The following is a 13,865-nucleotide window of genomic DNA, read 5'->3' as shown; positions in this document are numbered from 1 at the left end:
TATTTAACACATGAATTACACATTGACCTTTTCCTAGTTAAAACTGAGTAATCGGGATTGTAAAAACGGACTATTTATTTGTTTTTCATATTTTGATGTTCCATTGTGGGTGGGGTTAAATGTGGAAGGCCTGGTCAAGTGCACTGCCAACACTTCCTGTCCTTTCAAAGTAGGAGGTCACCCTTCGATCTCCATCTATGAATCTATTATCTATTAATTAATTGATTAATAGCTGCCAATACTGTGCCACAGTGCCAAGATAAGGTAAGATTTCTCAATTTCTGCATAAGATTTAGTGTGTATTTTCGTATTAATGAACTAGCTGACTGATATATCCTAGCTACAGGTGGTGCGCGGGTCAGCTGTTTGTTCACCCGCAGCCGCCCGCAATTGCTAATAACCCATCTGCAACCGCCCGACTATATGAGATAAAGTGAAAATCTGAGGCTGGCACCCAACCCTAACCCGCATATATAGAAAATGCGCTATAGGCTACAGGGTGGGGTGCAGGATTGTTTTTTGTTGCCTGATTAAGATGTGTTTATTCTTATAATTTCCGACATTTTGGGAGGTTATTTGTTAGTAAACTTGTCTATAATTAGATACATGTAGCTTCTCTTATGTCATATGCTGCCCTAGAAGGCTAAATGCATTTTTCAAGGCTTGGAAATATTTCAACAAGTCCAGGCGATAAAAGGCTAGCTACACTGATAACTCAAGTTTGGTTCACAAGTTTCTAAACCATACCAAACCATCTTTGGTATAGTGTCGTCATAATATTGGAATTGAGGAAGCGTGATCATAATCATTCAAATATTTTAGCGATCCGGAGTAGAATACGTCCTAAATGGCCATCAGATATGAGCTAAACAGCTAACTTGCACTTGATATGCTTTTTTAGGCTATGGATGAGAAAGTGAACTTGTTCCATTTGTTTAGTTCAGTTTTATGGTGCTTTGTGATTTATTAACAACAAGGTTGTATAAAATAGGCACAATATGCATTTAATGATGCATTTGGTGATGTTCCATTCATTCGCATAAAACTTATAAACAAAAGCATTCACTGTGAAAGTTGACACATGTAGGCCCTTCATATATAGGCTATGCGCAGCACTCCATTCAATTTATCAATTCAGTTATTGTTTTCTTGCTCAAACTGTGAGCAACACCTGTCAAACTCAGACATTTCTCTCAAAACACAGGGATGTCGATTCGCACGGGACTAGTATTATCAGAGGACTCTCACTGTTCAAATAAACCTACCATTAAAATTATAGACGGATCATTTCTTTGTCAGTGGGCAAACATACAAAATCAGCAGGATATCAAATACTTTTTTCCCTCACTGTATTGTTGACCCAAAACATCGCCAGAAGAAGAGGTACTTGAAGTGGACTTCTAGTCTGACCCATGAGGCGCGCACACCACCCACCGCTTCTGAGTATATTACTTGCTAATGCTAACCCTAAAAACCGCTGCACCTCCTTTACCGTGGTTGGAGTCGGCCAATTACGCACGGCTGAAATGCGGTCAGTCTCCATCTCCACCCCTGACGCGGACAAACGGTACCCAAGGAAGGAGACGGACTGTTGGAAGAACAGACATTTCTCCGCCTTGACGTAAAGGTCATGCTCCAACAGTCGACCAAGCACCATTCGTACAAGAGACACATGCTCAGCGCGGGTAGTGGAGTATATTAGAATATCATCTATATACACCACTACACCACGCCCGTTTAGGTCTCTGAAGATCTCATCCACAAATGATTGGAAGACTGATGGAGCATTCATTAACCCATACGGCATGACGAGGTACTCATAGTGCCCAGAAGTAGTGCTAAATGCCGTCTTCCACTCATCCCCTCCCTTGATACGCACCAGGTTGTACGCGCTCCTGAGGTCCAATTTTGTGAAGAAGCGCGCCCCGAGCAATGACTCTGTCATACTGGCAATCAGAGGCAGCGGGTAACTGTATTTAACAGTGATCTGGTTCAAAACTCGATAGTCAATGCACGGGCGTAAACCACCATCCTTTTTCTTCACAAAAAAGAAACTAGAGGAGACAGGTGAAATGGAGGGCCGAATGTATCCCTGTCCCAGAGATTCAGCGACATATGTTTCCATAGCTGCCGTCTCCTCCTGTGACAGAGGATACACGTGACTCCTGGGAAGTGCAGCGCCCTCCAGGAGATTTATCGCACAATCCCCCGGTCGATGGGGTGGTAATTGAGTCGCCTTCCTTTTACAGAAGGCGATTGCCAAATCGGCATATTCGGGAGGAATGTGCATGGTGGAAACCTGGTTTGGACTTTCCACCGTAGTGGCACCTAAGGAAACACCTAAACACCTCCCCGAACACTGACTGGACCATCCCTTGAGAACCCTCTGTTGCCACGAAATAATGGGATCATGAGAAGCCAACCAGGGTAGACCCAACACAACGGGAAACGCAGGAGCGTCAATCAGAAAGAGACTAATTCTCTCCTCATGACTCCCCTGCGTTACCATAGCAATGGGAGCTGTGACCTCCCTAATAAGCCCCGACCCCAACGGACGACTATCTAGGGCATGTATAGGGAAGGGAACATCAACAGGAACAATAGGAATCCCTAATCTATGGGCTAAGGACCGATCAATAAAGTTCCCAGCTGCGCCTGAATCTACTAGCGCCTTATGCTGGGAATGCGGGGAAAACCCCGGAAATCCTATAGATATCCACATGTGAGCAACAGGGGGGTCTGGGTGAATCGTGTGCCTACTCACCTGAGATGCACCATCAGTGTTCCGCCTACCACCTCGACTCCCTGGAAAACCTCCCCAGCACCGACCAGCAGTGTGCCCTCTGCGGTCACCTCTAGTGCCTGGAATGGTCTCCCCTCCGGTCTCCCTAGTACCAGCCCCTCCCAACTCCATAGGAGTTGGATCTAAGGGATTGGGGGATGGAACCAACGGACCCCGATCTGGAAGTCTGCGGGAGGCCAGCAGATTATCCAGCTGGATCGATAAGTCCACCAGCTGGTCCAGGTGGATGGTGGTGTCCCTGCAGGCTAGCTCCCTACGAACGTCCTCTCGCAAACTACACCTGTAGTGATCGATCAGGGCCCGTTCATTCCATCCCGCACCAGCCGCCAGAGTCCTAAATTCCAGTGCAAACTCCTGAGCGCTCCTCATCTCCTGTCTTAAATGTAACAAGCGCTCTCCCGCCGCTCTCCCTTCTGGTGGATGATCAAATACTACCCGAAAGCGGCGGGAGAAGTCCTCGTAGTCCTCCAGAGTCGGGCCTTCCTCTTCCCAGATGGCGGTGGCCCACTCCAGGGCTTTACCAGTCAGACAGGAGATGAGAGCGCTCACTCTCTCGCCTCCCGAGGGTGCCGGCTGGACAGCCGCCAGGTAGAGCTCCAGCTGGAGTAGGAACCCCTGGCACCCGGCAGCTGTTCCATCATACGCTCCTGGGAGCGAGAGCCGAATCCCACTGGATACAGACGGAGGATGGGTAGAAATGTGTTTATCAGGAGGTGCAACTGCTGGTGGTGCGACTGGTGGTGGTGTGGCTGGGTTGACGGGACATCCTTTTCTCTCCACTCTCTCCATGGTCTGCAGCACGCAATCCATGGCAGTCATGAGAATCTGGATCATGCTCGCTTGCTGCTGAACGCGCTCCTCTATATGAATAGGAGGGCTGGCTGCTCCTGCTGACTCCATCACTGCTGGTCGGTGATTCTGTAATGATTATCTTTAGGAGAAGTAGAGGAGTCAGGCGCAGGACACAGGGATCAATGTAAACAAACGTGTTTACCTGAAAAAATCAATAAATCTTCTCCTAGGAAAACACATATTGCGGAGAAACACCTCCGACCACACAAAACAGGAAACAATCACCGACAAGACAAACACGAAATACATAGGTTTAAATAATGAACATAATTAGGGAAAATTAAAAACAGGTGTACACTATAAAGACAGACGAGCTGAGGGCGAGGATGTCCTTCCAGAGAGACATCAGGGATTGTAACATACTCTGTTTCATGGAAACATGGCTCTCTCGGGATATACTGTCTGAGTCCATACAGCCAGTTGGGTTCTCAGTTTATCGCACAGACAGGAATAAATATCTCTCCGGGAAGAAGGAGGGCAGGGGTGTATGTTTCATGATTAACTACTCATTGTGTGATAACATAGTGGAACTCAAGTCCTTTTGTTCACCCAACCTAGAATACCTCACAATCAAATGCCGACCACATTACCTCCCAAGATAATTATCTTCGGTTATAGTCACAGCCGTGTATATTCCCCCTCAAGCCAATACCACGACGGCCCTCAAAGAACTTCATTGGACTTTATGCAAACTAGAAACCACATATCCTGAGGCCGCATCTATTGTAGCTGGTGATTTTAACAATGCAAATTTGAGGAAAACGCTACCCAAGTTCTATCAACATATTGACTGCAGTACTCGCGCTGCTAAAACACTCGACCACTGCTACTCCAACTTCCGGGAGGCCTACAAGGCCTTCCCCCACCCTCCCTTCGGCAAATCCCTTCCTATAGGCAGAAACTAAAACAGGAAGTACCAGTGCTAAGGACTATTCAATGCTGGTCTGACCAATCGGAATCCACGCTTCAAGATTGTTTTGATCAGGCGGACTAGGATATGTTCCGGGCAGCCTCCGAGAATAACATTGACGAATATACTGATACGGTGACTGGGTTTATCAGGAAGTGTATAGGAGATGTTGTACCCACTGGGACTATTAAAATCTACCCTAACGAGAAACCGTGGATAGATGACAGCATTCATGCAAAACTGAAAGCACGTACCACCACATTTAATCATGGCAAGGTGACTGGGAATATGGCAAAATACAAATAGTGTAGTTATTGCCTCCGTAAGGCAATCAAACAGGCAAAATGTCAGTATAGAGACAAAGTGGAGTCGCAATTCAGCGGCTCAGACACGAGACGTATGTGGCAGGGTCTACAGACAATCACTGACTACAAAAGGAAAACCAGCCATGTCGCAGACTCCGACATTTTGCTTCCGGACAAGCTGAACACCTTCTTCGCCCGCTTTGAGGATAACACAGTGCCACCGACGCGGCCCGTTACCAAGGACTGTGGGCTCTCCTTCTCCGTAGCTGACGTGAGTAAGACATTTAAGCGTCTTAACCATCGCAAGGCTGCCGGCCCAGACGGCATCCCTAGCCACGCCCTCAGAGCATGCGCAGACCAGCTAGCTTGTGTGTTTACGGGACATATTCAATCTCTCCCTATGCCAGTCTGCTGTCCCCACATGCTTCAAGATGGCCACCATTGTTTCTGTACCCAAGAAAGCAAAAGTAACTGAACTAAATTACTATCGCCCTGTGGCACTCACTTCTGTCATCATGAAGTGCTTTGAGAGGCTAGTTCAAGGATCATATCACCTCTACCTTACCTGACACCCTAGACCCAGTTCAATTTGCTTACCGCCCCAATAGATACACATGCGATGCACTCACCATCGCACTGCACACTGCCCTATCCCATCTGGACAAGAGGAATACCTATGTAAGAATGCTGTTCATTGACTATAGCTCAGCAATCAACACCATAGTACCCTCCAAGCTCATCATTAAGCTCGAGGTCTGAACCCCACCCTGTGAAACTGGGTCCTGGACTTCCTGACTGGCTGCCCACAGGTAGTGAAGGTAGGAAACAACACCTCCACTTCTCTGATCCTCAACACTGTGGCCCCACAAGGGTGCGTGCTCAGCCCCCGTCCTGTACTCCTTGTTCACCCACGACTGCATGGCCACGCACGCCTCCAACTCAATCATCAAGTTTGCAGACCATTGCCAACAATGACCAGACAGGCTGCAGTGAGGAGGTGAGGGCTGTATCACCGCTTGGTACGGCAACTGCACTGCCCACAACCAAAGGGCTCTCCAGAGGGTGGTGCGGTCTGCCCAACCCATCACCGGGGGCAAGCTACCAGCACCCGATGTCACAGGAAGGCCAAAAATATCATCAAGGACAACAACCACCCGAGCCACTGCCTGTTCACCCCACTATCATCCAGAAGGCGAGGTCAGTACAGGTGCATCAAAGCTGGGACTGAGAGACTGAAAAACAGCTTCTATCTCAAGGCCATCAGACTGTTAAATAGCCATCACTAGCACATTAGAGGCTGCTGCCTATATACATAGACTTGAAATCACTGGCCACTTTAATAAATGGAACGCTAGTCACTTTAATACTGTGTACATATTTTGAATTACTCATCTCATATTTATATACTGTATCTTAGTCTATGCCGCTCTGACATTGCTCGTCCATATATTTACATATTCTTAATTCATTTACTTGAATTTGTTTGTTTTGTGTGTATTGTTGTGAAATTGTTAGATATTACTGGCTAGATATTACTTCACTGTTGGAGCTAGAAACACAAGCATTTCGCTACACCCACAATAACATCTGCTAAACACGTGTATGTGACCAATAAGATTTGATCTGATTTGATAAGAGATATGCCCTAGCTATAGTTAGTCAGTGGTTGCACATCTATCTCACTGGAATGAAGCACAGGTGTGAATAGTAGACATTATATCCTTTAACTGTTTACAGCAGGTCTCCAGCTACCCTGACCTGTTTGATCAGCCTGATACGGTGCCGTGGGTGTGTCCAGCTTACACCGGTGCAAATCTGCGTGTGTATACCAATGGAATTAATCATCCAACCAATGCCTCAAGTGTCGTGCTGTAGGTTCACCACACACACCTAGACACTTGTGGAGATCTGAGAGAATTGGATAGGTGTAAGCAATACCACCAGCATTCCAATAAGCCTATCAGAGGGTAAGGTGGAGCTCTCACCATGTCACCACAAATCAATCCCTCTCGGATCTACACATGTCTAGACTCTGGGCAGTAGGGGCTAGGGGTTGTTTCTGGACAGGCCATAGGTATTATGGTGGCTCAGTCAGTCTGGCACTATCAAACAATTTTAATTGGTGTCAAGTACTTGCTTCTTCTTTCCTTGGGAGAATCTCAATATCATTTCCTTGATTTGTTGCATCCTCTTTCCTAGTTTACACACACACACACACACACACACACACACACACACACACACACACACACACACACACACACACACACACACACACACACACACACACACACACACACACACACACACACACACACACACACACACACACACACACACATATACACACACACACATACACATACACATACACACGCATACGCGCGCACACACACACACACACTGCTTGAAGAGTTTATTGATTATAATGATTTCATTACTGGTAATTATTATTGTCAATGATTTTGTTGACAGAACCCATTGTATTATATTATATCAACTATTAAAAAAAAATATAGAAATTCTGTTGTTTATCGTTTTCATTATTCTACAATCTTTAGCATGGCTATAAATGATAGAAAAGTTGACTAAAGCACACACAGACCTGGCTACTAGGCAAAAGAAACAAAGAAACATGCAGTGTCCATGTTTCGTGTGACATTTTGAACGACACGTAGATGTTTTGTTGTTGGTAAGAGTTATGGTCTCATTGTACCTATCTAGACTCTTATTCCTGTAACTACACATGTGAAGCTGCAAGAAGATCACATTTAAAAATGTTGACCCTGATGTCACACTTTGGCCCCTTTATTTATAGAAAGACCCAAAAGCAGGTGAGCTCGTCCTACTATTTTTGGCCATATTCTGGTGTTTTGTGGTGGAAAACTGAGCGGGTCGACCATAACACGTCAACACTGTTACCCATAGATGGACAGGCTAGAAATGTTTTTACCAATTGCCCCTCCCTGTTGCAGACAACAAGCTTCCATTCCCCCTGTCACAAGGGGATTTATCGCTGATTTAAGATGAAATCGTCAACCCAGTTACGGTCAACCATGTTACTTTATTTTGAACTTACTGTACTTTATTCATTTCTTTATTCAACCTTGAGATAGGAAAACTATTTTTTTATTAAGTTGAACAGTGTAAGAGCTGTTTAAAATGACAGCCTGAAATTTCAGCATGTTTGGGTGGGATGGATGCCTGCCTACGTCACCAGGTGGTAAATTTAGTTAATAGCCCAGTAAGAAAGAGAGTTCCAAACCTTTCTGTCAATAACAGCAAGTTTTCAGTTTTCCCCTCCCCACTCAGACCACAGCTAGACAGTCTTAGCAACCTTCTTGCTTGAGAAATTGCTCTTTGCTAAGAAGCTATTTTTGTTTATTTTGACCATTTTAAATGAAAATAAATAATAACAGTAAGATACTTGATTGTTACCCAGAAATGATTTGATATTGAGATAAAAACGGCTGCGTTGGCCAACACTAAAACATGCTTTTAATGGTGATCCTCTATAGAGAAATATTTTTAATCCAGGACTAGGCTTAATCTGGGTCTGGCAAACTGGCCCAATATTACAATGCCTAAATAGGCCTATTATTGACATGTGTTGTTGTCTGTTGTCTGTGTAGCTATGACTACCTGAGTGATGACGACGACCGTCGGAGCATCGACAGCAGCACCAGTGATGACAGTGTCCCTGAGCACCCCTACGTCCCGCTGGTCACCGACGAGGAGAGCTGGGCCAACAAGTGCCGCAAGATGGAGCAGAGGTTCAAGATTGTCTACGCTCAGAAGGTGAGTGGCCATTTTGTATCTTTGTAGATCCCCACAGTAAGCCTTTGAGTGGCACTCAAGTACAGGGGACAAGATAGTCGTTGTTGGGTGTCTTTCTTCTATTCACGGCTCACTTGCTCCCTAGGGTAGGTTGCTCCAAGGTGTACACTAGGTCATAGGTGTATCCTTGTACACTAGCCCTTGGTGTATACTCACACACTAGGCACTAGGTCTGTATTGTGGTGTATACACGTGCCCAGGCATGGCCCAAATGACTGTTACCTCGGAGATCAGGGCTGAATGTTATTGCACAGTTTGTTCTTATGAAGATGCTGCTCCTGCCCAACCAAAACTTGAAATGCCTCATCTGCAAGAGATAATGTGGCTCACAATTACTCTCTGTAGTCTATCATAGGACTCATTGATAAGAAAGAAGTAGACGGAAGGCATCATTGGATATGTGTAGCTGGGTCATAGGGCACACTGTAGCAAAACGTAAATTAAAAAAAAAAAAAAGTTTCTTATTTGACAAGTACCTCCCCATTTTACTCAATTTCAGCCTGTTTTCTTCCATTAAAAAAAAAGCCCTGATGTGTGCTTGTCTCCAGGGCTATTTGGAGGAGCTGGTGCGTCTGCGGGAATCCCAGTTGACAAACGTGGAGACGGAGAACAAGGAGCTGAACGCGAGGCTAGTGGAGCTGGAGGAGCAGAGCCAGCAGGAGAAGAGGGAGCTGGAGGCCATCGTGCTGGAGCTGCAGGAGCAGCTGTGAGTGGCTACACACGCACACACATGCACGTGCAGGCACGAGCATGCATGCGACGTACATGTAGACAAACATACACACACAATGCACACAACTACAGAGACACATACAGGTACCCAGCTAACAACAAACATTCCCACAATTTTAGAGATTAGATTTCCCTAAGAACCTCATTAGGTCATTAACTAACATTTTCATAAAAATGTTCCTGTGATGTGCAAGGAATGTTTCCAAGAGACCATTCCCTTAATGTCAAATAGAACTTGGCTACCATGTTCTCAGAATGTTATATATTCATGTTCAAGACACGTTTCATAGGAATGTTGCAAGAACACTCATGTTTCCAGTTTTCTGTTGGTTAGGAGAATATTCCATCAACGTCCCACAAAACATACACAGAACATGGTTGCCATGTTCTCAGAACATACACTCTTAGAAAAAAAATGCTATCTAGAACCTAAAAGGGTTCTTCAGCTGTCCCCATAGGATAACCCTTTGAAGAACCCTTGTTGGTTCTAGGTAGAACCCTTTTGGTTCCAAGTAGAACCCTTTGGGTTTCATGTAGAACCCTTTCCACAGAGAGTTCAACATGGAACCCAACATGGTTCTACCTTGAACCAAAAAGGGTTTTACCTGGAACCAAAAAGGGTTATGCTATGGGGAAAAGTGGAAAACCCCTATTAGAACCCTTTTTTCTAAGTGTAAGATATTAGTGTTCTAGGCACGTTTCATGGGAACGTTGCATGAAGCATACATGTGTCAACGTCCCACCATACACATAAGATATTCATGTTCTAGACATGTTTCATAGGGTTGTTGCAGGAATATTTCTGGGTATGTTTTGTTTAACATTCCGATAATTTTCTCCTAACTCTAATGTCAAAACATGGTTAAAAAAAGGTTCTCAGAAGGTTTTTGCTAACATAGATAGAATGTTCCACTAACTAACAGAAAACGGGACACTCAAACATTAGGGGAACATTACAGGTAACATTACAAAAACTCTCTCCCTCTAGAATTGCTAGCTGGTTTTCTGTATAGTTGTCTAATTTTGGTAGGGCATATTAACCGGTTTTAATCATACTCCTGAATCACTATGATCAATAAAATATTTTCTTTAGTGTACTTTTAAGACGGGTGAGATTTACTTCAGATGGAATTCATCCTATTGCTTACACCTATCAAGTTGTTTCAGATTTACACAAGTGCATAGGGAGGAGGAGGGGTTAGGGATTTTTCTGGACAGGGCCTAACTATGCTGTCCCAATAGGCACATGTATTGAGATATCCCTTATTGGGACAATGGTTAGGGCGTTTGCTTTGGTGCTGGTGGCCTGGGTTTGAGACCCGTCACTGGCCTACACACAATGTCAAAGTGGAACTATGTTTTTAGAAATGTTCACTAATTAATGAAATACAATGCTGAAATGTATTAAACCCCTTTTTTATGGCAAGCCTGAATAAGTTCAGGAATAAACATATGCTTAACAAGTCACATAATACGTTGCATGGATTCAAGGAAACCACTCAGGGATTTCCCCATGAGGACAACGGTGACTTTAAAACAGCGGTTAGCAATGGTGCTGGTGGCCTGGGTTCCAGAGGGAGTCTACCTACTCTCACATTCTTATTTTATTGTAAAAAAAAATTGCTGGGGAGGGAGGTAGATCAGCTTTCATATTGCAGATACATTGTAGCTTCCATCAATGTAACTGTCTGCATTATTTCCAATCCCCCATATGTAGAGTACCAGTCAAACATTTGGACACACCTACTCACACCTACTCAGGGTTTTTCTTTATTTTTACTATTTTCTACATTGTAGAATAATAGTGAAGACATCAAACCTATGAAATAACACATGGAATCATGTAGTAACCAAAAAAAGTGTTAAACAAACGAAATATATTTTACATTTGAGAATCTTCAAAGTTTCCTTCACTCTGCAGTCCAACTCATCCCAAACCATCTCAATTGGGTTAAGGTTGAGTGATTGTGGAGGCAAGGTCATCTGACACAGCACTCAATCACTTTCCTTCTTGGTCAAATAGTCCTTACACAGCCTGGAGGTGTGTTTTGAGTCATTGTCCTGTTGGAAAACAAATTATCATCCTACTAAGCGCAAAATGGTGTATCGTTGTAGAATGCTGTGGAAGCCATGTTGGTTAAGTGTGCCTTGAATTCTAAATAAATCACTGACAGTGTCACCAGCAAAGCACCCCCACGCCACCACACCTCCTCCTCCATGCTTCACGGTGGGAACCACACATGTGGAGATCATCCGTTCACCTACTCTGCGTCTCACAAAGACATTGCGGTTGGAAACAAAAATCTCAAATTTGGACTCATCAGACTAAAGGACAGATTTCTACCAGTCTAATGTCCATTGCTCATGTTTCTTGGCCCAAGCACGTCTCTTCTTCTTACTGGTGTCCTTTAGTAGTGGTTTCTTTGCAGCAATTCCACCATGAAGGCCTGATTCATACAGTCTCCTTTGAACAGTTGATGTTGAGATGTGTGTGTTACTTGAATTCTGTGAAGGATTTATTTGGGCTGCAATCTGAGGTGCAGTTAACTCTAATGAACTTCTCCTCTGCAGCAGGGGTAACACTTCCTTTCCTGTGCCGGTCCTCATGAGAGCCTGTTCTTAAATGACTTGCCTAGTTAAATAAAGGTAAATAAAAAAAAAGAGGTTAAAGTTCTTGAAATTTTCCAGATTGACTGACCTTCATGTCTTAAAGTAATGATGGGTTGTCATTTCTCTTTGCTTACTTGAGCTGTTCTTGCCATAATATGGACTTAGTCTTTAACCAAATAGGGCTATCTTCTGTATACCACCCCTACATTGTCAACTGATTGGCTCAAACACATTAATAAGGAAAGAAATTCCACAAATTAACTTTTAACAAGGCACACATGTTAATTGAAATGCATTCCAGGTGACTACCTCATGAAGCTGATTGAGAGAATGCCAAGAGTGTGCAAAGCTGTCATCAAGGCAAAGGGTGGCTACTTTGAAGCATCTCAAATAATATTTAGATTTGTTTAACAATTTGAGGGTTACTACATGATTCCATATGTGTTATTCATAGTTTTGAGGTCTTCACTATTATTCTACAATGTAAAAATTATTCTATAAAATAGTAAAAATAAAGAAAAACCCTTAAGTAGGTGTGTTCAAACTTCTGACTGGTACTGTATATATATATAAATACATATATTTTTGTAAATATGTTTTCCTTTATTATTTTCCACTAACCCACCCCTCCCCTAATTGAGTATACTAATGAACAACAACACTTAAGCTTCTACTTCCAGCTTATACATACTATATGTGTAACGGCTGTCTTCAGAAATGAACCAAGGCGCAGCAGGTATGTGAATACTCATATTTAATTACCCAAAAAAGGAGTAAAGCATCCACAGGAAACAATAAACAAGACAGCAGCAACAGTTTGCAGGCTAACAAACACAGTGCAAAACAACCACCCACAACCCCAAAGAAAAACACACACACCTATATAGGACTTCCAATCAAAGGCAACTCAACACACCTGCCTTCAATTGGAAGTCCCAATCAACAATACAAACATTCCCATACACAACACTGTCACGTCCTGACCCCAAAACTAAAACAATAGCTCCATCTGCTGGTCAGGACGTGACAATATGTCACGGGATACTAGGAGTGGTGGTAGGAGTCAGGCGCAGAGAGCAGAGGTAAGGTATAATGTCCTTTATTCTTACCGGCACAAAAACGGTCAACGCCAAAACAAACGGGCGCGTAAACAAACGACCAACCCAGAACAACGGGCACACAGTTCGGAGAGAGAATACAAGGCTTAAACCAGCACATCCAAAAAATACAACGACAGCAAAAGTAATCTCACACAAACCTGGGCGGGCTAAGCAGGCTTAAATAAACACAAATCAAGAAACACAATAGGGAACAGGTGCAACCAATAAGACTATACAAACAGAAAAGGAAAAAGGGATCAGCGGTGGCTAGTAGGCCGGTGACGACGACCGCCGAGCGCCACTCGAGCAGGCAGGGGAGCCACCGTCGGTGGGATTCGTGACACTATATACATTTTACGGACACAATCTATTTTACAATAGTTACATTTTGTTTGTTTTAAGTCTTGTCCTTCCTCTACCTTCAACCTCTCCCATCCATTTCTGATGTCCGTCCAGTTTGATTTACAATTGAAGTCGGAAGTTTACATACACTTAGGTTGAAGTCATTAAAACTCGTGTTCAACCACTCCACAAATTTCTTGTTAACAGACTATAGTTTTGGCAAGTCGGTTAGGACATCTACTTTGTGCATAACCGTCACGACCATCTTTTAAATAATTTGACCAAGGCGCAGCGTGAGTAGAGTTCCACATTTTATTGCTCGTGAAACTTTTAAAAAAACAACAAAGAAATAACGATCGTGCAAAACATAGCAC

General features: G+C 43.9%; 1 protein-coding gene across 3 annotated transcripts in view; it reads left to right on the top strand.

Annotated features, from left to right (window-relative positions):
• rundc3ab (RUN domain containing 3Ab) overlaps positions 1-13,865 on the top strand; it is a 45,778-nt gene that overhangs the window by 20,714 nt on the left and 11,199 nt on the right. For all 3 annotated transcript variants that reach the window (XM_029712985.1, XM_029712976.1, XM_029712972.1), the window contains 2 exons: positions 8,503-8,668; positions 9,256-9,413. In XM_029712985.1, the coding sequence (XP_029568845.1) occupies positions 8,503-8,668; positions 9,256-9,413 (324 nt within the window). The remainder of the gene's footprint in view (positions 1-8,502; positions 8,669-9,255; positions 9,414-13,865) is intronic.

The sequence above is a fragment of the Salmo trutta genome, chromosome 2 (genome assembly GCF_901001165.1).
Source record: "Salmo trutta chromosome 2, fSalTru1.1, whole genome shotgun sequence".
NCBI lineage: Eukaryota > Metazoa > Chordata > Actinopteri > Salmoniformes > Salmonidae > Salmo > Salmo trutta.
This window is presented reverse-complemented; position numbering and strand designations above follow the sequence as displayed.